Source organism: Hordeum vulgare, chromosome 7H, assembly GCF_904849725.1.
Source record: "Hordeum vulgare subsp. vulgare chromosome 7H, MorexV3_pseudomolecules_assembly, whole genome shotgun sequence".
NCBI lineage: Eukaryota > Viridiplantae > Streptophyta > Magnoliopsida > Poales > Poaceae > Hordeum > Hordeum vulgare.
Window position 1 is genome coordinate 609,552,078 of NC_058524.1, and position 24,475 is coordinate 609,576,552.

The following is a 24,475-nucleotide window of genomic DNA, read 5'->3' on the forward strand; positions in this document are numbered from 1 at the left end:
TTTCACTAAGTCTGGGATTCTGGAAACATTTTCTTTCCCTATAGATGAGGATGTGCTGGTCATTCTGTTGAGAACTAGCCTTAGTTCAGTGCTAAGATTTTGAACCTGATATGTTTGTGAAGCTCCCTGTTAAATGTCAAATAATTTGGAGTCCAGTAGGTTGTATTTTGGTTGCTGTCAAAAGGCTTCAGAACAGAGACAGAAACTCAGGTGCAGGAATTTTCACTAAGTCCCTGAGATCTGATGGTTTTGGGAAAGTTTGTGGCCTTGTATCTTCTAGAGTTTAATTCCTTTTGCTGTGATTCTTGCTGGTTCTTGTAGTGTTCTTGGTGGGAAACAGCCACATATATTATTTGTCATGTTTGGAGGCATGTAGCTATGTTGCATGTAGTTCCCAAATAGCTAAGATGCAGATTATGGCAGATTATGTAGTTTTGTCATTTTGATCAAAGTGTGTGCTTAATTGATGTTGTGGTGTTCTACCCTGCTCCAATCCATTCATGTTGGGTTGTTACATGTCTTGGCAACCTGGGAATACCAGATTTGTGCCAATTGTGAGTGTGGTGTTGATTCTTCCACGTAGAGCTTCATATCTTGTTCCGTTGATTCCCGTTGATCCGAGGCTCCGTTTGCAATGTTCTTTAGATGGTTTTGCATCGTTTTCACGAGCCGCATCTGTTCATGTCATTCTCATGCATGTCAAAATAGCTTAGTGTACAGTTCCCTACGCTTCAGTCGTGGGCTCTCTAATGTATGCCATGCTGTGTACCAGACCTGATATAAACCTTGCCATAAGTTTGGTAGGGAGGTACCAAAGTGATCCCGGTATGGAACACTGGACAACGGTCAAGAATATCCTTAAGTACCTGAAAAGGACTAAGGAAGTGTTTCTCGTTTATGGAGGTGACGAAGAGCTCGTCGTAAAGGGTTACATCGACGCTAGCTTCGACACAGATCCGGATGACTCTAAGTCACAGACCGGATACGTATATGTGTTGAATGGTGGGGCAGTGAGCTGGTGCAGCAGCAAGCAAGAAGTCATGGCAGCATCTACATGTGAAGCGGGGTACATAGCTGCTTCAGAAGCGGCTCATGAAGGAATTTGGATGAAGGAGCTCATCACCGACCTTGGAGTGGTTCCAAGCGCGTCGGGTCCAATGACACTCTTCTGTGATAACACTGGGGCCATTGCCATAGCCAAGGAGCCCAGGTTTCATCGAAAGACGAAGCACATCAAACGCCGCTACGACTCCATCCAGGACCATGTCCAGAGTGGAGTGATAGATATTTGTAAAGTACACACGGAACTGAATATTGCAGACCCGTTGACTAAACCTCTTCCACGAGCAAAACATGATCAACACCACAATGCTATGGGTGTTCGATACACCACAATGTAACTATATTATTGACTCTAGTGCAAGTGGGAGACTATTGGAAATATGCCCTAGAGGCAATAATAAAATGGTTGTTATCATATTTCCTTGTTCATGATAATCGTCTATTGTTCATGCTATAATTGTATTAACAGGAAACAGTAATACATGTGTGAATACATAGATCACAATGTGTCCCTAGCAAGCCTCTAGTTGGCTAGCTCGTTAGTCAATAGATGATCATGGTTTCCTGACCATGGGCATTATATGTCATTGATAACGGGATCACATCATTGGGAGAATGATGTGATGGACAAGACCCAATCCTAAGCATAGCACTAGATCGTATTGTTCGTATGCTAAAGCTTTTCTAATGTCAAGTATCTTTTCCTTCGACCGTGAGATTGTGCAACTCCCGGATACCGTAGGAGTGCTTTGGGTGTATCAAACGTCACAACGTAACTGGGTGACTATAAAGGTGCACTACGGGTACCTCCGAAAGTGTCTGTTGGGTTGGTACGAATCGAGATTGGGATTTGTCACTCCGTGTGACGGAGAGGTAACTCTGGGCCCACTCGGTAGAACATCATCATGAGTTCAATGTGACTAAGGAGTTAGTCACATGATGACGTGCTGCGGAACGAGTAAAGAGAATTACCGGTAACGAGATTGAACAAGGTATAGGTATACCGATGATCGAATCTCGGGCAAGTTCTGTACCGACAGACAAAGGGAATTGTATACGGGATTGATTGAATCCTTGACATCGTGGTTCATCCGATGAGATCATCGTGGAGCAAGTGGGAGCCACCATGGGTATCCAGACCCCACTGATGGTTATTGACCAGAGAGGTGTCTTGGTCATGTCTGCCTGTCTCTCGAACCCGTAGGGTCTACACACTTAAGGTTCGGTGACGCTAGGGTTACAGGGAATTGTTATACGAAGTTACCGAAAGTTGTTCGGAGTCCCGGATGAGATCCCGGATGTCACGAGGAGCTCCGGAATGGTCCGGAGGTAAAGATAAATATATAGGATGGATGGTTTCGGATAACGGAAGTGTTTCGGGCATCACCGGTAACGTACCGGGACCACCGGGAGCACCGGAGGTGGCCCCGGGGGTCCACCGAAGGGGGGCAACGACCCCGGGAGGTAAGGTGGGCCAAGTGGGGAAGGGAACTAGCCCCTAGGTGGGCTGGTGCGCCTCCCCACTCAGCCCAATGCGTGGGGGAGAGAAAAGGGGGGGGGGGCAAACCCTAAGCCAGGTGGGCCTAAGGCCCACCAGGTGGTGCGCCACCCCCTCCCCACCGTAAGCACCGCCCCCCTTTCCCATCTGGTGGCCGCCGGCCCCTAGGGAGGGAACCCTAGGGGTGGCGTAGCCCCTCCCCCTCCTCCTATAAATACAGAGGGGTTTTGGCCCTTGGGAGATAGACCTCTCCCTCTCCCTCGGCGCAGCCCTGCCCTTCTTTCTCCTCCTCTCTGTCGGTGCTTGGTGAAGCCTTGCTGGGAGACCTCGACTCTCCATCGACACCACGCCGTCGTGCTGCTGGAGTTCTTCCCCAACCTCTCCCTCCTCCTTGCTGGATCAAGGTGCGGGAGACGTCACCGGGCTGCACTTGTGTTGAACGCGGAGGTGCCGTAATTCGGCACTAGATCGGAATCACACCGCGATCTGAATCGCCGCGAGTACGACTCCATCAACCGCGTTCTAGCAACGCTTCCGCTTAGCGATCTTCAAAGGTATGAAGATGCTCTTACCCCTCTCTCGTTGCTGGTCTCTCCATAGGAAGATCTGAATATGCGTAGGAAAATTTTGAATTTATGCTACGTAACCCAACACGGGGCGGATATAAGATGTAAGAGGTGCGGTGGAAAAGGTGAGGCATCGGCTACTGGTCGGCAGTGGCAGCTAGGGGCGGCTGCGGCACGGTGCAACAACGGAAGGGGTTTAGGTTAAGACAGTATTGATACATAATACCATGTGGTTTGACAATATTTGCATTGATGATTGTGTTGTTCATATGCCGTGGCACATATAGAGTACATGGACTACAGTATGCAGGTCGCGACGACGCAAGGCCGACACATGCATTGGCGTGAGGGGCTGCTGGGGTGTGTTCCTGGCGGGTGGCACTCACGAGGCATGCACGATCTAGCTGGAGTCGTAAAGATCTGGTGCTCCTCTTGGATTGGCGATCTTTCCTCTGAGCGGCGTGGGCCACGGGTGTAAAGGCCGGTGGTGGCTACCCTACTTCCCGACGGTGGTGGCATGCCAGGTGCTTTAGCCTGTGACAGTGGCAACCGGTTGGTGCTCAGGCAGCGACGTCCGGTTGGTGCTCATGCGAGGGCCCGTCCGGTGGTGGGCTGGCTCTAGCAGGAGATCCCATTCATGTTGATGGCCCTGTTTGGATCCATGAGTTAGATTAGAGTTGGTTAGATTGGACCAATCTAACACCAAAACATCCAAACAGGGAGGGTTAGAGTTGGTTAGATGCATCTAACCCACCCAAAAAAACTAACCCACCCAAGAGGTGCTTATTTGGTTTAGAGTTGGGTTGGGCCCACAAAAAGTTACTTTTCTCTCTACCTCCACCATACCAAATCCTTGATAAAGGTGCCAAATGATTGGAAAAGATGCATCCATTGACAATCTAACCCTTCCATCCAAAAACCTTTTTGGTTAGAGTTAGTTTAGGGTTAGTCCAGAGTTAGAATCTAACTCTAACCTCTAACCGAGTTAGAGTATCCAAATAGGGCCGATGTCTTGCGCCGATCTGGTTGTGGCAGATCTTGGTCCTAACACTTTTCTTTCGCTAAGTCATCCCTTCGCCGAATGTTGACCTCTTGGATCCGGCCCTGGCGACTTCTGGTCTTTCCTGTCCATGATATAAACGGATTGGCATATGCCATCCCTGGATTTCTATATTGGAGAGTCTCCGGTCATGTGCACTCATATTATTAGCCAACATGTCCTTAAGAGGGAGCGGTATAAAGTTTCGCTTTATTATCGATGTCATGGGACCTGTCTAATCAAGATTTACAAGGCACTGATAGAGGTAGGGAAAGTCATAGGAATTGCGATTCGATGTCTTGAAGCTCTCGCGAAGGGGTGTATTGGTTGTGACGAAGATTGTGTGTCGGGTGTATGGTGACTTGTAATAACGGCCTCAGCAAGTGGGGGCGGAAGCATTGGAGGACTGCATTGTTGGTGGTGCTCCTTGAGCACCAAGTCTTGATTCTCAGGATGAAAATACAAGGTCCGACCTTTATTTGTTGTACCTGTTAATGACTTTATTGAAGGCATTGTTTGGAATGAACTTGTACTTTCTTCGGGGTGAAAACCCAAGATCTTCGATCGGGCAACGACAACACTTGTGCATTGTTTCCTTCTTGAAGGCGTTGCTTTTGGATAATCTTTTTTGTGTTCCGGATGTTGTCTTTTGTGATGGTTAGAGTGCTATTGCAGCTAGTTATTGTTCACCATGACGGGATCTTTTTTCTTTTTTTTTTAATTTTTTTTTGGTTGTGTGTATTCTTGATATTTTTGTGGATGTAGTGGGTATCTTCGTGATATTAAGATATTTCCTTTGTCGAAAACAAAGTACATGAACTGCGATATCTCAACCGTATCCTTATACAAGAAAGGATCGAAAGATATCGGTAATCCTATCCGCCTAATATACATGCAATACAACCGTGCTCAACACCTTGTATTCCGTTCTTTCCATAAGTTTTATTCAGTTGCATTTTAGCATTAACACTGGGAAAATATTATCCCATATAGTGCAAATGATGGCACTGCATTCACCATGCAACAATTAATGTTGTATGGAGTAGAAAATTTGTTGAACAAGCACTCTGGATAAAAGACCATCGGATTATTAAATAGTAGAAGCGGCGGTGGCAGACAATGTAAGGTCAGGCAGCTCGTCGTGTTCCAAGAGGCGCAATGCTTCCTCCATGGATGGTCGCTGCGCACTATGAGGAAGAGAACACCAGAGGCCCACGACAAGCACGCGCTGCATCTGCACCTTATGGAAGTCGCCTCCCAACCGCTCATCAGCAGCGGCCTCCACCATCTTCATCTCCTCCCCTTGGTATCTTCTATAGAGATCCCAGACTTCGTTCCTAGAGTTGTGCCGCCCGCAGACGATCTCCAACAGCACGAGTCCGAAGCTATATACGTCGGAGCTCCTATCGAACTTGACATCACCATCTATTCGTAACTTGGGATCCATGTACTCATGGGTCCCTATGGCGGTGGTCACCAGCGTGGACTTGTTTTTGTTGGCGATCCTCGACAGCCCGAAGTCAGCGATCTTGGCATTGTAATGGTTATCCAGGAGTATGTTGCCGGGCTTGATATCTCTATGCAGGATGTATGGCTCGCACTCGTGGTGCAGGTAGACAAGAGCGGATCCTAGCTCCTTCACTATTTTGTACCTGGTTGGCCATGTCAGAGCGACATCCTTTTTATGCAGGTGATGGTCGAGATCACCCTGAGGCATCAGTTCGTAGACGAGGAAGAGTTTGTGATCATCCAGCTGTTTCAGGCTACAGCACCAGCACATCCAGTCCCATCTACTCCTGCCCCTGTAACAACACCAACCTTCCAGCTTGACCAGATTCTTGTGCTTCGTCCTGCTAATGGTGTTTAGTTCCGCAAGGAAGGCCTTGGTTCCTTCTTTGGATCCCTTCAAGATCTCCTTGACAGCAACATCATGCTCGTCCCCGTCATTATCGACCTTAAAACATGTCCCATGGTACACCGCGCCAAAGCCGCCCTCTCCGAGCTTCCTGTCGCTGGAGAAGTTGTTCGTTGCTTTAGCCAAATCATTGTACTGGAATTGCTTAGGGCCAGCACCGGAAACCATGAGGGAATTGTGTCCTCGTTTCGACATAAGCCATGACAGAATAAACCATATGACGAGCAGGAACGCAGAAGCTCCTCCAGCTATCGCGGCCGCAATTAGACCTGTCACAGCATGGACGACCATTATAAATAACCTCTAACTAGTAGAATGGCCCTCGCAGATGCGGGGGCATATCTTTATTATTTCAACTATAATTAATGATTTTTTACTTCAACTTAGGTAGAAATACAAAACAATAACCCACACAAGTATTATGTTAGATAAACATACAATTTGGGTGTGAAACTTCTTTTACTTTGTCTTTGTGGATGAATAAATATTACTCCCTCTTTTCCGGTTTACAGGGCTCAAATCTGAAACCTCATCAATCAAAGTGAATTGTGAGCGGATGACACTAGTTTTAACTAGCCACTGTAATATTTCTCACATATTCAATTCCCGAGACAATAAATATAGCATCCCGCTTCTCATTGAACTTGCATGATGGATGTAGAAAATGATGCATGCATAGCCACTCATTTCTTTTCTCTAAACTCTATGAACTAAATATGGTGTTCGACTCAAAGCAGTTTAACTCGATTAGACTAAAAATAAGTCTAATATAATGAAAATCTAAATTTTTTGAGATGAGCTCTATAAACCGGGAAGGAGGGCTGCATGGAAAAAGGAATTTATTCCTATAAATCAAAGTGTTATAAAGTAAAGTTTCCTACAGATCAATAAATTTGCCCTGGATCTATACTTAATTACGTAAAAGACCTATGTAATACTAGCTTTATTAGTAATAGGTAGTTCAGTTCTTCGTGTTTACAGATAGGGTATTGATTTTTTGAAATACATACCTATGGATTTTGGTTGTTCCTTGGGAGCAAGCGTGGAGTTAAAGGACCATGACAGTATCTGATGAAGCTCCATGCCTGCGCCGGTGGCCGCAGAGAACCCCACCGTCACCTCCGGCGTGAGTAACGTGTCCAGCTGGGGCAGCTGCGCGCTGACTTCAACCGGTTTCATGGAAGGGCGGTCGACGAAGTAGAGTCTAGCGACCAGCATCCTGCTGCTGCCGTTAAAATTGATGGACGCCGTCATGGTCCCATTCAGGCTGAACTCTGGCAGGTTCGTCGTGTTAACCGAGTCTTTGACGGAGTTGAGGTCGATACCGATGTGGTCCATGGTTTGCCGGGGTTCGTAGTCGGTGTTGTTGTACGTGTCGAACTCGACAGCGACGAAGCGATTCTCGCCGGATGCCTGCCACGACCTACCTGGCATAAGGCCGAAGGCGCCGCCATACGAGTCCGGCGGCAGTACTGACGGTGGCGGGTAGCTGGCGAGGAAGAAAGCCATGCCGTCCCCTTTGCTGCGTCGAGGCACGAGCGTGATCTTGAAGGTGAAGTGTGTGTTGAAGCTCGCCGCCTCGCCGGTGTCGGTGTCGTAGAAAGGCACCGGGCGCCCGTACGACACCCGCCCCATACAGTTAAGCATCTTCGACGTGTCCACGGTGTTGCATGTGAGGTCGACCATGCTGCCGCCCACACGCGCGTCACCCTGGACAAGGAGGTCTTGTGAGTTGTATGAGGTCTTGTTGGTGAAGTCGAAGCTGAAGGAGATGGGCGGCGACGCCATGGCTACACGTCGAGGAGCATGGAACGGCAAGGAGAGGATGAAGCAGCCGGCGTAGAGGAGGATGGGGAGAAGCTGCGGCATGCTGTTTCTTGCCCGAAGCGTAACTTACCCGGCGTAGCACGATGGGGTGTCTGTCAGCTCAGGAGCGTCGCCTCATCCTATACGTACAGAGGAACGATCCTCCGAGTCATGTTTGACTTTTGGTAGGAGGCAAGAGTCTTCGTGGCTGTTGGTGAAGCGCGTGCATGTACTACAATTATCATATTTTCTTCTTGCGTGCTTCCCTAGTTGCCGCCGGGTGCCGTGTGTATCAACAATAGGAGTTGTTTATTGAAATTATTTTGCAGCCAGCACTTGTACCAGTTGTTGCTACTATATGATATACTCTCTTCGTTCTAATCCTCCCATCCGTACCAAATTAAGTATTGTTAGTCTATTATAAAATTTATAATAAATTTGCGTCATTTATTTTCGAACAGAGGGAGTAGTATTTTGAAAGGATGCGACTATGTCACATCTAGATGTGAGATAAGAGCATCTACAACCGAAACTTACAAATCCGTCCCCTTAAACACCCGCGCAGCTGCATCTTTTTTTTTTCATGTGTCCGGTCACTTGCACGTGATTGGGGAAAAAAAGAGAGAGAGAGAAAAGAATGAATAAAGAAAGAAAGAGAAAAGATGGTCCGGGGTTGGACCGCGTCCTACGTGACGGACAGACCGGATGTACCCGAACGTGTCCGCGAGCCTTCATATTGTCCTCGTATTATATATGGATACGAGGGATGCCGGTCACTCCAAACGTTTCAGATGGGTATGAGGGGTCCAGTAGAATCGTTTTTTTGCAGTCAATGATCGAACAGTGCCCTGACGTTTGAGACGGATTTGAAAGGTCCGGCTATAGATGCTTTAATACCTCATATCTAAGATGACATCACCGCATCACAAGGCAGCGCTGCCTTGGAGCGAGACGTATTTAAGCTAGCAAAGTAGGATGAATTTTACAGATAAAAGACATCCAATGAACCTGGACTTAGTTTTTAGATGTAAACGAGATGTATTTAAGCTAGCATAGTAGCAGCATGAATTTTACAGATAAAAGACATCCAATGAACCTGGACTTAGATGGGAGATAGCAATTTTAGATGTGAAATAATCTGATTTTGAAATATGACATCGAGTCCTAACCTATAATCCGTTTTTTGGCGGGTCAAACCTATCATCCACATGCACAAGATTCTTTTTCATTCCCACATGGCTATACGACGGGTTATTGGTCTTGCCACAAATGTGGTTGACGCATCCTGGCTTACTTTTTCACTCGCCACGTAAATAATTCGAGTTATCCTGGCTTCTTTTGCACATGGCTTTACATCAGGTATAGTCATTTTTTAGATATGGGATATGGTGCGGTATATCTTATTGCGGCAACAAAGATAAGAATCCATCGCAAAAAAAGAAGAAGATAAAAATTAGGAGTTGGCCGAAACGTTCCTGTCACTGGAAAGCTACTTTTCTAAGAGCTACTCTTCTAAGAGCATCTTCAACAACGCTAGCGCGACACTTTCAAATAATTATACAATATCAAAGTAACGGCTTTAGTAGGCTGAAATATGTTTGTTTTAATAGACGCGTGCGAGCGCCGTGCCTGTAAAACTTATACAACGTTTAAATAACGTCTTTTAGTATGCTGGAGGACGTTTGCTTCAATAGACCCGTGCTAGCGCAGTGTCCAACCCAACGATCTCATCTGCAACAGTTCAAAATTTGCAGCGCATTAGAGCGGACGCATCAAATATGCAATGCGCTATGTCTATTGATCAACGCGTTGGATTGAATATAGTGCGCATTATTTAGTACTCCCTCCATTTGTTTGTAGTCTGCATATAAGATTTGGTCAAAGTCAAGTGGTATAAAGTTTGATCAAATAGATATCAAAAAAGAGCAACATCTATAATATTAAACCTATATGCTATGAAAATTAATATCATGATGCATCTACTAATATTGATTTCATATTATGAATGTTGATATTTTATTCTATAATTTTAGTCAAAGTTTACGAAGTTTGACTTTGATCAAATCTTATATGCGGATTAAAAAGAAATGGAGGGAGTACTCACCCTAGCTTGGCCGTCCGCTTCCACACGGTGTCGTACTCCGTGTGGTATATCTTATTGCGGCAACAAAGATAAGAATCCCTCCCCATTCCGGCTAACAGACGGGTGATCCGCGTTTATACGCGTCTCCTCCTGCCTGCGGACCCGGCCGCGAGCATGCACTTGGCAAGTAGCAACAGCGGTGTCTGAAGTCAAAAGGCTGGAGAATATTGTTGAGGAGAGCGCGTGGGCTTTGCCACAGTAGTGTTGTCGTTTCGATGCCTCCTCGTCCTTCTTGCAGTGACGATGAGGTTTGCAGGAGGCGTTATGTGTGAGACTCTACAGTGGCGTGCGCTGAGTATGTGTTGGCATTGGTGCCGGCCGGTATGCTGTAATCTTGACTTTAGCCTGTTTCTTTGTAATTAACCAAATAACGCTTTGGTTAACGAGTCATTTTTACTGTGTATTCGGTCGATATGGACCATCCATCGGACTGGATTGGACGGTCCAGATAAAAAACAATGCAATGACGTCACCTATATTATATGGACGCCCAAGGGGCATTTTCGAAAGATTTTTGTTTCAAACAGATCATCCGTTCCCTCTCACACGCCATTCTTGCGCGACATTCTTCATCCGGGATGACACCCACACGTCGAAGTGGCCTTCATGCGGTGGCCGATGAAGGAAGGAGAGACACTGACGAGGACTCTTTAGCCAAGGCTATGCGATGTAAAGCAATACAGAACCTCGACAACCAAGGTACTCCGTCATCACAAAATCATTTTTATCGTGTTCCATTACAACCATAGTTTCTAAGTTAATTAATGTGGACGTTAGTCTAAGAAATAATGAGAATGATATTTCTGTTTCCACAAATGCTTTAGACATTTGGAATATGACCGATTAAAGGTTAATTCTTGAGTTTCTAGCAATTTTTTTTATCTCACATCTAGATGAGGAGGAGTTGCATGCCACATCAGATGGTCAGCTACTCGCTCATGTAGTAGGGAGGTTCCGGACGTGGGCTTGGAGGAAAACAGGCTTAGCTCATTGTTTGAGCTTACAACTTCAGGTCGTAAATCCAAGTCCGACCGTTTAAAAAAGTTTGTAAGTCCTCTAAGAAGGCAATATTTTCTAAATATCCTATTCTCTCCTCATGAATTGAATGTTCTTTAGTAGCAGAGGTCTTGGTGACTTGGCTAAACATCTATTCATTGTGGATTGTAATAGGGAGAATAATTTAGACTTTTGGGCTATCTTTAAAATGGGTAGACGTGATTTCTCAGTAAGTCTGCTTGACCGTCTTTCTGGTGGAATGGACTTTACTTGGTTTTCATGGCCGCCTAGAGGTCGTTCCGGGGGCATTTTACTTGGCGTGAACACATGGACTATGGATGTTTTGGCTAGTTTGGATGGAGAGTTTCACATTAAACTCCATATTTGCAACAAATTCAACAACCTCACTTGGACCCTCGTCGCCGTGTATGGGTCAGCCCAGGATGAGTTCAAGGTAGATTTTCTCTGTGAATTGGTTAATCTGGAAAATGATAATCCATACCCCATTCTTAAAGGAGGGGATTTCAATTTTCTTTTATTTCCAAATTTGGAAATCCGTGGTAGTTTTACGATCATTGGCCTTTCCTTTTCAATGATGTCATCGACAGTCTAGATTTACGAGAGGTTTCCATGATTGGAAGACAATTCACTTGGGCGAACAGTCTTTCCTAACCAACATAAGAGAAACTAGATTGTGTTTTAATGGATACCGACTAGGAATCTAAATATCCACTTCAAGAAATATGTCAACTAACGACCTTTTGTCAGTGACGCTGGAAGGAATGCTCATAAATCTATGACCATTTGACGTCATTTGGTCGTAAGATGTCTGGAGGGGTCCTAGCCCCAAAAACCAACGACCATTTTCATCAGAAAGGTCATCACTTGCTTACTAGAGAAGGTCATAAAGCGGACAGCATCTGGCACTGCCTTATTTCTAGGTGATAATGACCAATATGAATGGTCATTACTAAATAGTTCGAATGCACTAGGCTGGTGACCATCGGTGGTGGTGCTGACGCGACGACCACCTCACCCATCGGCAGTTGTTGTTGTTGTTGTTGTTGTTGCTATCTACATCAGAGAGCTGAATTGAGATGTTGCCTGTTGCTAACCAGTCGACCCACTCTTTATGATCAGTGAAGCAAAATAGAAGCAGCCATAACATCCTGCCATAACATCAAAAGTATAACATTCGAACACAGTTCACAACAACCTGCCAATAACATCAGTGTGCAAAAGTAAAACAGTTTACAACGACATCGATAAACCGTGTAGGATCATGGAGGGTGACTAAATGGGACCTAGAGCCTTCAGGAGGGCTTCATGCTCTGCCCTGGTCTTGATGTCTTCAGCACTCCTCGATAAACCGCGTGCATGCGACATAAGGTGTTCATAAATCCCATCCCTGGGCTTTGGCTTTGTGGTGCAGTATGGGCATCTAAACATTCCCCTCTTGAAGTACGCCGCCTTCCCCTTCTCCCTGATCTTATGGGCTTCCTTCTCAATGAAGGACTCTTTGTTGCCGTCCTCCACGTCATCTCCAGAGTGATACTGCACACACAAATTAATTGCAGGAACAAATTATGCATTCATATAGGCATTATGGAGCCAGAACACACACTTCTGATTCAGAATGATGCAATGAACAAACATCAGATAATTCCCATTTACCGAATTTTAATGAACAAACAAAGAAAAAAGTCATGTACAGTAATCTAATTAAAAAAACAACTTTAGAACACTCTCTACATCAATTTCATTAAAAAGCCCACCAACATGCATTCATATAGTGCTTACGCTGAACTAAAATAGTTGGGATTACCTCATATGGTTCGTCGTCGTCGTAGTCATAGTCATACGGGCTCTTGAACCCAGTCTTGGCGAGCTTCCTCTTCATGCCTACAGCATCCTTTTCCTACAATATAAGTAATTCGATTAGTACAAACTATGTAACACGGTATTCAAAAGGTCAAGCATTCAACAATGTGCTTCTAATTACATTCATAGTGCTGCTGCATCAGTCACCCTATTCTCTGCACTGGGTCTGTCCTTTGTGCATTTCACTTATACAATCTTTCGATCCTTCGTACAAAGATTTAAATGTCCTTTCAAAAAATAAATTGTGGTTTGAAACTTGGATATCCAGCATAGACATGAAAGAAAAACTTGTCAGACCTCGTTTGCCCCCGTCTTTATTTGATAAACCATTTAATGTAGTTATTGAAGCGCGGAAAGGCATCATTGGGTGCGATACTATGAATTATATCTTCACATGAAGTGCCTTGGGTGTGTGAAATATGCCATTGCTGTCAAAAGAAAATAACAAAGATACTTGGTAAAAAAAAGAGTGTGTATAATTTGTTTCTTAAAGCATGCCAGGAGAATATTGTGTTGGTCCAGAACACTCTGATTGCAATCAGTTACGGGAGTTATGTGTACTCTATAACTATATGTTATGTATACACTTCTTTTGTCAGGACATGTGCTGGATGTCACAATGAAATTGGCCATGGACATTTTCTTAGTTGCATGGGAGTTGTTTGGCATCCAGAGTGCTTTTGCTGCCATGCTTGTAATCAGCCAATATATGACTATGAGGTAGCTTGTTGTTGTTTTGTGTACTAATTAAGCAGTTGCATTGGTATTGACTTTACCAACAAAAACATGCAGTTCTCCATGTCAGGAAACCATCCATACCATAAAACTTGTTACAAGGAGCGCTTTCATCCAAAATGTGATGTCTGCAAGCAATTTGTAAGTATCACTTCATTATCTTTTCTTATCTGTTTGCATCACACGATTCTCTCTGTTCTGCATTTTATATAGTAAAACATTGCACTATTGGGCTGCTCAGCCCCTGCCGTGCCCCGGTGAGGGGATAACCACAACAAATCTATCAACATATCCGGCACATAATAAAAATCTAAGCACATGCAGCAATTAAGATCCCAATTCAAAACCTAACTCTTATTAAATCCTTACTAATAATCCCAATAAAATGCAAGAGAGGGGGCAGACCTAGGCGAAATTTAGGAATGGGTGTTCGTATATATCAAGCACATGACTTAGTTGAAATCTTTACTAATAAGAGAAAGATTTCGTTGATTCAAGCCAACAAAATGCAAAAGTTCGCCAACATGTGCAAAAGCAGAGTGTGTTCTGCTCTCTGAATATATGCTAAATCTCCTGCTTATCAACGATAACTATGAAAGCAGGGGAACGGGAAGCATTACCACATCCACATGCACAAATCAAGATTGAAATTAAAGAAATCCAAGTCTCAGTAAATCTATGTAGCATTCAAGCACGAATCAACTATAAAAAACCAGAAAACCCTATCTAAAAAACCCACCTCATCGTCGGCAGCACCGCTCGAGGTCGTGTCCTCCTGCTTCAGCACCTCCTTCTCAAGATCCGCAGCGGCGACAGCGGTTGCGGTCGTGTCCTCCTGCTTCGGCACAGGCACCTCCTTCTCAAGTTCCGCAGCGGCAACAATGGTTGCGGTCGTTTCCTCCTACTGCTTTGGCACCTCAAGCAGATCCGCAACAGCGAAGGCGCGACGAGCACCCTCCATTGGGTGTGGGAGACGAGGCGACGAGGGAGACGGTGCGACGGGAGACGAGGGAGACAAAGTGGGAGACGAGGCAACGAAGTGGGCACTAGTGGGGACAGGGCCTAGAGCCCCGGCCCGTAAGGGGCTTTAGTCCCGGTTCACCAACCGGGACTAAAGGGGCGGGACTAAAGGCCTAACCTTTAGTCCCGGCCCTGTTCCAAGCCGGGACCAAAGGTGCTCCACGTGGGTGCCTCGGAGCGCCCTCAGGGGCAGGCCCTTTAGTCCCGGGTCTTAACACGGATCGGGACTAAAGAGTTTCTGCAGATTTTGTTTATTTTGGGGTTTTAGGGTTTTAAGGTTTAGGTGTTCGGGAGATTAACATGATGCCTCGTTTGGTGTTCGGGAATTAGTTTTCATATAATTCTAAATAGAAATAATTATGCATATATATAAGATTAACTTATCTTACAAGCGAGCATATATATACAATTATATGGAGATCTGAATTATCGGGACTAGAGCCCGTCTATTCGATTACATGGACCAACATCAGTAATGGCCCCTAGCTACACTAAATCGTCCTTTGTCATCTATAGCTTCCGTCCTCAGAAAGGTTGCAAGCTCCTCTGCAACAGCAATCGCGCGTTGCTCTGGTAGGGACTTCTCCCTCATGGCCGTGTACTATATAAGAAGAGGAGATGAATATGAATATCAATCATGATAACAAAGAATGACGGGTAAAAATAGAGGTGTGAATGTTCATTGCTTACGTCGTATTTGTGATCCTTGTGCTCAGAGGTAAACGTGCGAATGGTCTCGCAAACATAGTATCCGCATAGATGCGTCCCCGTGGCTTCTGGTCGCACTTTACGAAAATAGAATATATATAATCAAAATAATAATCTAGCATCATAAATGTATTGAAAATAGAAGTATATCATACTACTACTTACCTTAGCCGCTCTAAAGGTCAGCTTCTCAGGCTCGATACCGGGAGTCACGCACTTGAACCGCTTCCAAACCCTGCCCGACAAGGAAAATGATTTGCTAAGTTTTTCATTAATTGATATATCATAAAATCATCGAAAGAGACCGATAGAGCGCAAGAATGATTGAAATTATCCTTGGAGCATGTCCTGCAGGCTTTGGAACTGTTCCAAGGGTCTCGATAATGGGTCGAAGGCATCAACTCTTCCCTTATCAATTTGAATGTCCAACAGAATCCAATGGAAGCTGCACATGTGTATATATATATATATACCACCGGTGGTAGTTACCACCACTTGAGTTTTGTATGTTGTATTTAGTATCTATCAAATCGGAGAGTATGTATGTGTAGTATGTAGTATATAATCATGTTTAGGTAGTATATATACTATTTTGTTGGTAGTATGTGTCATATTTTGTGTATGCTCTTTCTTACATACAAATATATATGTATTTCACAAATATAATAAAAACTATGGGTCAACTTGTAATTTTTTCATCTAACTCACTTTGAAAAATCTTATATATAGTATATGAACATAATAAAAATGATAAATTCATATATATACTCACGCGTGGTAGTATATGGAACATGTGGGGTAACTACCCATGGGTGGTAGGATATATTTTTCCTATATATATATATATATGTGTGTGTGTGTCAGTAACTTATCAATTACACTTATAAGTGAATGGAAACAGTATGTGGTCACAGAAATTTTGATATGTTAGAAACCTTAGAAAGTTTTTCTCCGTCTCCTTGGGTTTATCAGTTAGCGTCGCTATATGTAATTTATCTGGGTCAATAAACCCAATATTTAGGATGTTCCTATTTTTACAATCCAGAATCTTCATTCTGCATAATAGAGTACAAGTTATATGTATACAATGAATTGAAATAACTAAACAAGTTATATGTAGACAACGAATTGAAAGACTTATAGACAATAGCAACTCATAAGCGATTTGTCGAGGGCGTCGGCATTGTACATCTGGAAGAGTTCATCAAAGTCGATATGGATTTCTTCGGGGCGGCCGTAGTACTCCCGTGGGACAGTCACCACGATCATCGTTCTCCCATTCTTTGATTCACTTAAGTACCATGTATGCAAGTAATGCATATTTGTTGGGAGATCATCTTTGCTGACCAAAGGCGCTCCCATGACAAACTGTGGCTTAGGGGCTACCACAGCCTTGGGTAACCTGTCGTCTTGGGAAGCCAGAACGTCTTCAACCGGGATACCCCATTCATCCGCCCACTTCTTTGCTAATTCCAAATCTTGGCCCTGCACCAGAGGGGGGACATTCTCGGGTAACACCCTGAGGGGTGGGATCGACTGTTTGGCCTGTTGTCCAAGCTGAGGAACGTCTGATCTTTTTTTGCTTGTAGTTGAACTTGATTTCCTCCCACTTGCACTTGCACGTGATCTGCTCTTTTTCACTTCCTTCTGCAATGTGTTGTATAGTCATCAGGCTTATGGTGTAAGTCATACTGTGATGGAAGGGTCGTGAAGTATTTTGCAAATGCTATTTGCTTCTCGGTGTATTGCGGGCGGGGCTCGGGTTCCTTCTTTTTCATCTGCGCATCATGATGTTCCTTTGCTATCCTAGCGTTTTCCTCGGCGGTATGATCATAAGGTCTGATAGGAAGATTAACATGAGGTACCTTTGGGAGGGGCGATAGTTTGCGCTTTGGGGGGCTCCGTCGCTTAGAAATCATCGGCGGAGCGTTCTTGCTGGCACGCTTCCGCTTAGTATCCGGAGCGGGCGGCGGCGGAGACGGACGACCCAAGTCCGGCGGCGGTGATCGAGATGGACTCGTGTTGTGCTGGCCGACGTCATGTGGAGGGCTTGGAGGTGATGGAGGTGTAGGTGACCTGCGACGACTCGGAGGCGGTGTTGTCCTTGGGGCCGATCCTGGAAGCTTGATGTAGTTCTTGTCCCATAGGATGACTCCACCCAGTACTTCTCCGAGTGTCCTCTCATCTTCGGGTCCAGCTATGTCGAGCTCCATATCATGAAATCTCGCCATGATTTCATCCACCCTGACTTTAGCAAAGCCAGCTCGAATCTCACGGCCATGCCAGCGTGCATCAGGTCCAGAAGGTAAAGCTTGTCCGACGGCCACCTTCATGGATATGTTCTTGAATTTCTGATGGAGTTCACATGATGTTGACTCCTTGATTCCATCCACGGGGTAGCCGGGACCGCCCTCTATCATTCTTCGTGCATCGTCGGGCCGGGCCTCAGATTCAGCCACGCTGCTTTTCCGCTTAGATGGGGCGCCGGTAATATCGAGGATAGGATCTTCCTGGCGCGCTACTCCTCTAAGCTCATCAATCTGCTTCTGTTGCTCGTTAATCCTGGCAAGCAACTGGTTGAACTTGTCATTCTCCTCATCCTGCTGCCGCTTCTTTGCTCTCGCTCGACTTCTGTAAGTGTCTTGGTCTCTGGCAAACCCAAGCCACCACGGGTAAGAAGGACCGAAGCCTCGTGTTCGTCCTCCATGTTCGTCATTGCCGAGGACCAGTGTGAGCAAATCTTTCTCTCTATCTGCAGTGAACTGTCTTTTTCCCTCCTTAATTTCTTTCACTATCGTTTTCCAATTCTCCCTGGGTATCCTAAGACCGTCACTGCAGATGAGGTCCCCTGTTTCTTCGTCGTACGAACCACCATGAGCAAGGAACCAATTTCTTGCTCTCAATTCCCACTCATCACGGAGTGGTTCAGGTATGATGCCTTTAGCTAGCAGATCTTGCTCTTTCTTATCCCACTTTGGGATGGCAGTCTCATAGCCCCCTGACCCAGCTTGTGGTGACATTTCTTCTTGTCGGCATTTTTCTTGTTCTTTCTTATAATGCCTGGGCATCTTCTGACTCCTTGTACTCTTGAAATGCCTTCCAGTGATTCGCCTGCTTGGCTAGATACCCCTCGAATACTGGCACTTTCTTTGTCTTCAGATAGTTTTTCCATAGCTTCTTCTTCCAGCTACGGAACAGTTCGGCCATCTTCTTTAGAGTCCACTGCTTGACTTTGGCCCTCAGTTTTTTTTGCGGCGTCTTCATTCTCACATTCTGGCGGGCACTACAAGGAATATGCTAGTACACGACGCTATTTTTTCGTCGCAACATCGTCACGGTTTTTCATTTACGACTATCGCACGACGAAAAACCAAGCGTCGAAAACGGAGCGTCAGAAATGAACAGCAACGACGTTTTGGTCAAAATCGTCGTAACTTTACGACGATTCCTGGATTGTCGTAACCTTTACGACGATCCTAAATCATCGCTGACAATCAAACCCAATCCTACGTGGCAGTCCTACGTGGCAAAATTACAACGAAATCAAAACGTCATGGCTGAAATCAGCCCAACCCATTTCAATTGATCGCATGGGCTCGTTTTATTTTTTTTGGGCTTTTCTTATTGGGCTTCTTTTGGGCCTTGGCCTATTTTCAGCCACTTTAGTTTTTTTTCAAATTTTTTTATCATTCTAATTTGGGCTTCTTTTGGGCCTTGGCCTTTTCCTGCCCAAATACATTTGATCCATTTTCAGTTTTGGCCTTTTTTCATTTTTGAATTCAGCAACCTTTTGTTCCAGAACTTGGTTTTATTTCTATTTGTTGGGCCTTTTCAACCCAATTATTTGTCCAATATTAAATCCAACACTATTTCATATTCAAATCAAGAAAACTCCAAGTTGAATTAAAATCATCCATCATATAATATCACAAAATACAATAACTCTATCTCATGAATACATTTCCTTACACATGAATATAGCAAGAACGGATAGAATTGTACAATAAAACAATGGCACATCTACACAATACAATGACACATCAGCACCCAAGCCTTCTCCTTGTCGCTCAGGCACCGCTGCAACTTCTCCCAGGCGGAGCTGATCCAACCCAGCCAACCCCGATGGTGCTGATCCAGCACAACACTAGCCCCAGCCCAAGGTGCACCAGCCCCAGCGGGAGGCAGTCGCATATTTCTGCTTGTCTAGGCATGGCCCTTCTCCTACAAATGCAATTCAGAAGCACACTCTTAGGAATTTTCTGAAAATAAGCAGTTAACTGAAAATAGCAGTAAACATGATCAATTCGTTACAATCCCACGAGGAGCAAAACATTAAGAATTGTGAGTGCATAATATAATAGTGAATAACTATGAGATTCAGAACTATGAGACTAAATAAACTGATGTGTTGGATTTTCACTTTACAGATCCTAGAAAAATGTTTCCTAGTCCCTAGTCCCCACTACACATACTACACTGGTAACTAGAATTGTAAATTGACATGCATAACCAACCCCTCGTTCCTCCTTTTCTTATTCAACAAGACTAACTATGTAAAAGTTAATTATTTATCAGGTGCAAAGTAAAAGACAAACCACCAAACCAAGGAAGAAAAGAAAATAAGACTAAAGGAAATTATTTAAGAATCATATGTTAACGCACGTAAATCACAAGTACCTAATCAGTTAAATGCATAATCGAGAATCTGCAACATTCAGATAATACCAGATACAAAAGGTTAAATAAGTAAAGTGACTTATCAAGCACATTGAAATAAGTACAGTGACTTAAAAGGAATAAGTGCAGTTACGGAAGTACATTTTGAAGTTCTTTATCAACTCAAAATCACAAGTGGCACACATCAAATTTTTACTTAACACGTGTCTGATTGATTCTGACTCCAGTACACCACTGTTCTTCCAACAATTTGTTTTCCCTTCCTATCACTGGACAAAAACTACAAGGAGGAAAAAAATTGCAGAGATGTTGAGATTTTTCTGTCTGTTTTTTTATTTGTATGCTTGTCTGGATACTGGATAGGCTTCAGTTGCAAGGCAGAGCAACCACTCTTGAGTGCATGTTGGCCATTGCGGGATATGTGGTATGGTGCAAGTGAGTACCGAGTATTGAGTAGAGTCCAGCTAGTGAAAACTACATGCATAATGAAACTAAAAATAGAACCATAGTCTCATATGAACATTATAATAACATGAATGCATCGAAATAGATTAGCAGGTGTAGAAAAAAAAGCTTCAATGAATGTGTTTGTTCAGCTGTGGTACTACCTCGATGTAAGGATTCAAAGCCATAGCTGGTCCAGCCATGGCATCAACTCAGAACCGGAAAATGAATGTTGTGTGCAGGAGTTGGAATGTACCAAGTGCACAAGCTCATATCTAAGTATGTTGCTATCGAACCAAGGTAAAATCATGAATGTGTTTGTTCATCTGTGGTACTACCTCGATAGATGTGGCGAAACTTTCACTCGGTGCCGTGCAAATCCTTGGCGACCAGCTCCTGAGACGGTCGCTGCGGGTTGTAGTCCTGCATTCCTGGAACCAAACCAGAGAGCTTGAGCAAACAAGTTGACTGAAAGCGCAATGGCAAAAAGAGCATATTTAACCCAGTAATTCGACAGGAAGTAATTGTTCTTATAATGGGTTCTCAACTAACACTATGTTTACCAGATAAGTTATAAAAGAACATTGATATACTCACGAGGTCTCTCTAAACCTGCTGCTGGTAAGAAATGGCAACTCACAGGGAAATGACATGCTCATGAGCTCTCTCTAAACCCGTTGCTAGTCAAAAATGGCAAGTCATGCGGAAATAAAATACTCATGAGCTCTCTCTAAACCTACTCGTAGTCAGAAATGGCAACTCATGCAGAAATGAAATACTCATGAGCTCTCTCTAAACCTACTAGTAGTCAGAAATGGCAACTCATGCGAAAATAAAATACCCATGAGCTCTCTCTAAACCTACTGGTAGTCAGAAATGGCAACTGAATTTACTACCTCCATATTTGAACTAATAATTAACAGGTCAAATAGACTAGGGAACTACATCTTCATCGTTTGCGACATGTTCACCTAACTAGTGGAATCTTCATGTGCAGTTTTCGTAATAATGTGGGTGAATAGCAAACTAGAGATTCCATTGAAAGGAATGAGCAAACAATTCTATCATTTGACTTGCCTGCATTTTTGGCAAATTGGCGTTGCACGCTGCCAATTTAGTAAAGTAGGAGTAGCAAGTAAGGCAACTACAAACGAGAGATTAGAATACACGCTGCCAATTTTTTTACCCTGATGCACAGAGCAGACATGCAGCTCCGCCCCTGCCCCTTGGTAATGTAAAGGAAATACGAGCAAATGATGGCACAAAACTAACCCACCCGAATCGGAGGAGCTCGGCGCCTCAGCCTTCGCCTGCAAATGCACAAGAAGCAGAACCAACCAATCAGCACACGCGACACAGCACAACAGCCAATTCCGGTTAAAATCAAAGACGAACGTAACTACAATGGTGACCCGGGCCACCAGCCCGCCCCGTGCCTGAGACGAGCCCAACGGCCTCCTCGCCGCGGCAGCAACCTGCACGCTCCTTGGCATTGCGCGCGGTCAATTCGTCGGAAGCTTCATGGAATCGGCGAAGTGGAGGGGAGGGGCTTCGACGCGCGCGTACCTGGTTGGACCGTGGCGGATCTGTGCCTGGAGAGGGCGGCGGCAGCCGCCGTGGCTTGTGACGAGGTGGCGACGACCATCGATCCCACGTGCAGGAGCACGAGCTCGAGGAGGTGGTCAGGGAGGTGGTGCACGCCCGTTGGACCCGACGGCGACGCTCTCTTCTTGCGCCGGCGGATGCACTTGCAGCGAGAGCGACGTGGTGTGGATCTCGATCTGGATCTCGAGAGGGAGAGGGAGGGAGGAAGCGGCATCGATCTAGATCTGGGTCTCGGGAAGGGGGCGGAGGTGCAAGGGAGGATGGCCGAAGCTGGGGGTGTGGGGAGGGGCAACTACGAAGAGACCTACCGTCGACGGCGATGTGGATCTGTGAGAGGGAGGCCGTAGACTGCTCGCTGACCGGTGGGCCAGGCTGGGATCTGTGGTGGGTGTGGGGTGTGGATCTGTCTCCCACGTCATCGATCCAAGAGAGCTCTATTCCATCCAATAGGAAAGCTTTAAATAATTTGTGTTTCTTTAGACTATTACTTTTGTCAAAATAAACATGATAAAACTTAGTAATTTTTTTCACAAACTTTCCACGCCATCTAGAGACTATAAACCAATACCACACCAAATTTCATAAACATCGGAGCTTGTTACATTTTCAAATAATATGAATGGTCGACATACCCGCCGTTTTGACCACATTTTGAAGTGGGCGTGAAAAATTCAAAAAAAAAAAAAATAGAAAACCTTCACATTGTGTCATTATATGTGACAAAGTTACTAGGTAAAATTATAACCTTGTAATATGGCAATTATTTTCAGAAAATGTTCTCGGAAATGAGCTATCATGTGTGAAGATTAATGACTTTCAAGCCAAATGATCAATCTTATGGTCACATTCATGACATATTTTTTCAAAAAATCTAATATTGTGCACAAGGGTGCATATTGAAATGTCAAACAATGTTACTTAAGGAAGTTTTCATTTTTCTTGCATGAAAAATTCATTTTCCATTTTTAAGTGCCCAAAATGAGTTTTTTTGTGAAGGACCTACCATATATTTGTAACAAAATTGTACCAAATCATTTTTCTAACATACTAGGACATATTAAATGTACAATTGACCAAATGGTTGGGTGTTAATGGATTTTATCGACCTCTCGTGAAAAAGACAAATTTTCGTTGAATCAGCAGAAAGCGGGTCAAATTTGAACTGCAGCTACATTATAGTTTGCTCTTTATTTTTCTTAAAAATAATTTTAGGTACAAAAGTATCTATTTAATCATAGAAACACCAAAATATTGTCAAGGTTCAACCACTAGGTAGGAACGGTCATACCCGATGTTTTGACCGCGTTTTGAAATGGCCATGAAAAATTCAAAACAAATTCAAAAAAAATGGAAAACCATTGCATTGTGTCATTATATGTGACAATGTTACCAGGAAAAATAATAAACAAGTAATGCGACAATTATTTTAAATAAGTGTTCTTATAAATGGGCTATCATGTGTGAAGATTCATGGCTTTCAAGCCAAATGATCAATCTTATGACCACATTCATGACATAGTTTGTTGAAATGATATAATATTATGCACAAGGGTGCATATTGGAATGGCAAACAATGTTGATTAAGGATGTTTTCATTTTCCTTGTATGAAAAATTCATTTTCCATTTTTCAAGTGACCAAAATGAGTTTTTTTGTGAATGACCTACCATATATTTGTTTCAAAATTGGACCAAACTATTTTTATAAAATACTAGTCCATATTTAATGTACAATTGACAAAATGGTTGGGTGTTAAAATCTTTTATCCACCTCTCGTGAAAAAGACAAATTTATGTCGATTCAGCTGGAAGCGGGTTAAATTTGAACTGCAGCTGCATTATAGTTTGCTCTTTATTTTTCCTAAAAATCATTTATAGGTATATAAGTATCTATTTAATTAGAAATACATGGTGTGGTGCCTTGACGTCGAGGTTTGGATGGTGGTCGAGGGCCCCAACTCCAAAGCGCGTGAACTTGCATGTCAGCCGCATGGTCACCGCCTGACCGTTGCGTTGCCATGCGTTCTAGGTGAAATAGGCATGTCTGGTGGGTTGGACAATCCCTAGGTAGGTGTTAGCAATAAGAATACAATATAAGAATCTCACGAGGAGACCGAACTAAGCTCAAACATAAATTAGCAGCCAAGTGTTTGATTAGCGATGCGGGTAATTCACATAGACAATGGGACTAAATTTTGGCTGAGTATGATCATCTACTAAGGAGACTCTCTTGGCAAATTTTTATCTCAAATGGATGAATATAGGTGGCACTTGCTTTGCACACTAACACATTGTGCAGAAATATGGATGTTGAAGATGGGATCAAATGAATGAATGGATTGAGCTGAAATTTGGTGTATGATGTTAATTTGGGAGTATGAA

At 44.1% G+C, this 24,475-nt stretch overlaps 1 protein-coding gene across 1 annotated transcript; it reads right to left on the reverse strand.

Annotated features, from left to right (window-relative positions):
- Nucleotides 1-5,237: 5,237 nt before the first annotated feature.
- Nucleotides 5,238-7,998, reverse strand: LOC123410871 (L-type lectin-domain containing receptor kinase IX.1-like). The gene is made up of 2 exons (XM_045103801.1): nucleotides 7,091-7,998; nucleotides 5,238-6,349 (listed from the first exon to the last, which is right to left on the reverse strand). The coding sequence occupies exons 1-2, from the start codon at nucleotides 7,947-7,949 to the stop codon at nucleotides 5,256-5,258; spliced, it is 1,953 nt and encodes a 650-aa protein (XP_044959736.1). The 5' UTR covers nucleotides 7,950-7,998; the 3' UTR covers nucleotides 5,238-5,255.
- Nucleotides 7,999-24,475: the final 16,477 nt, after the last annotated feature.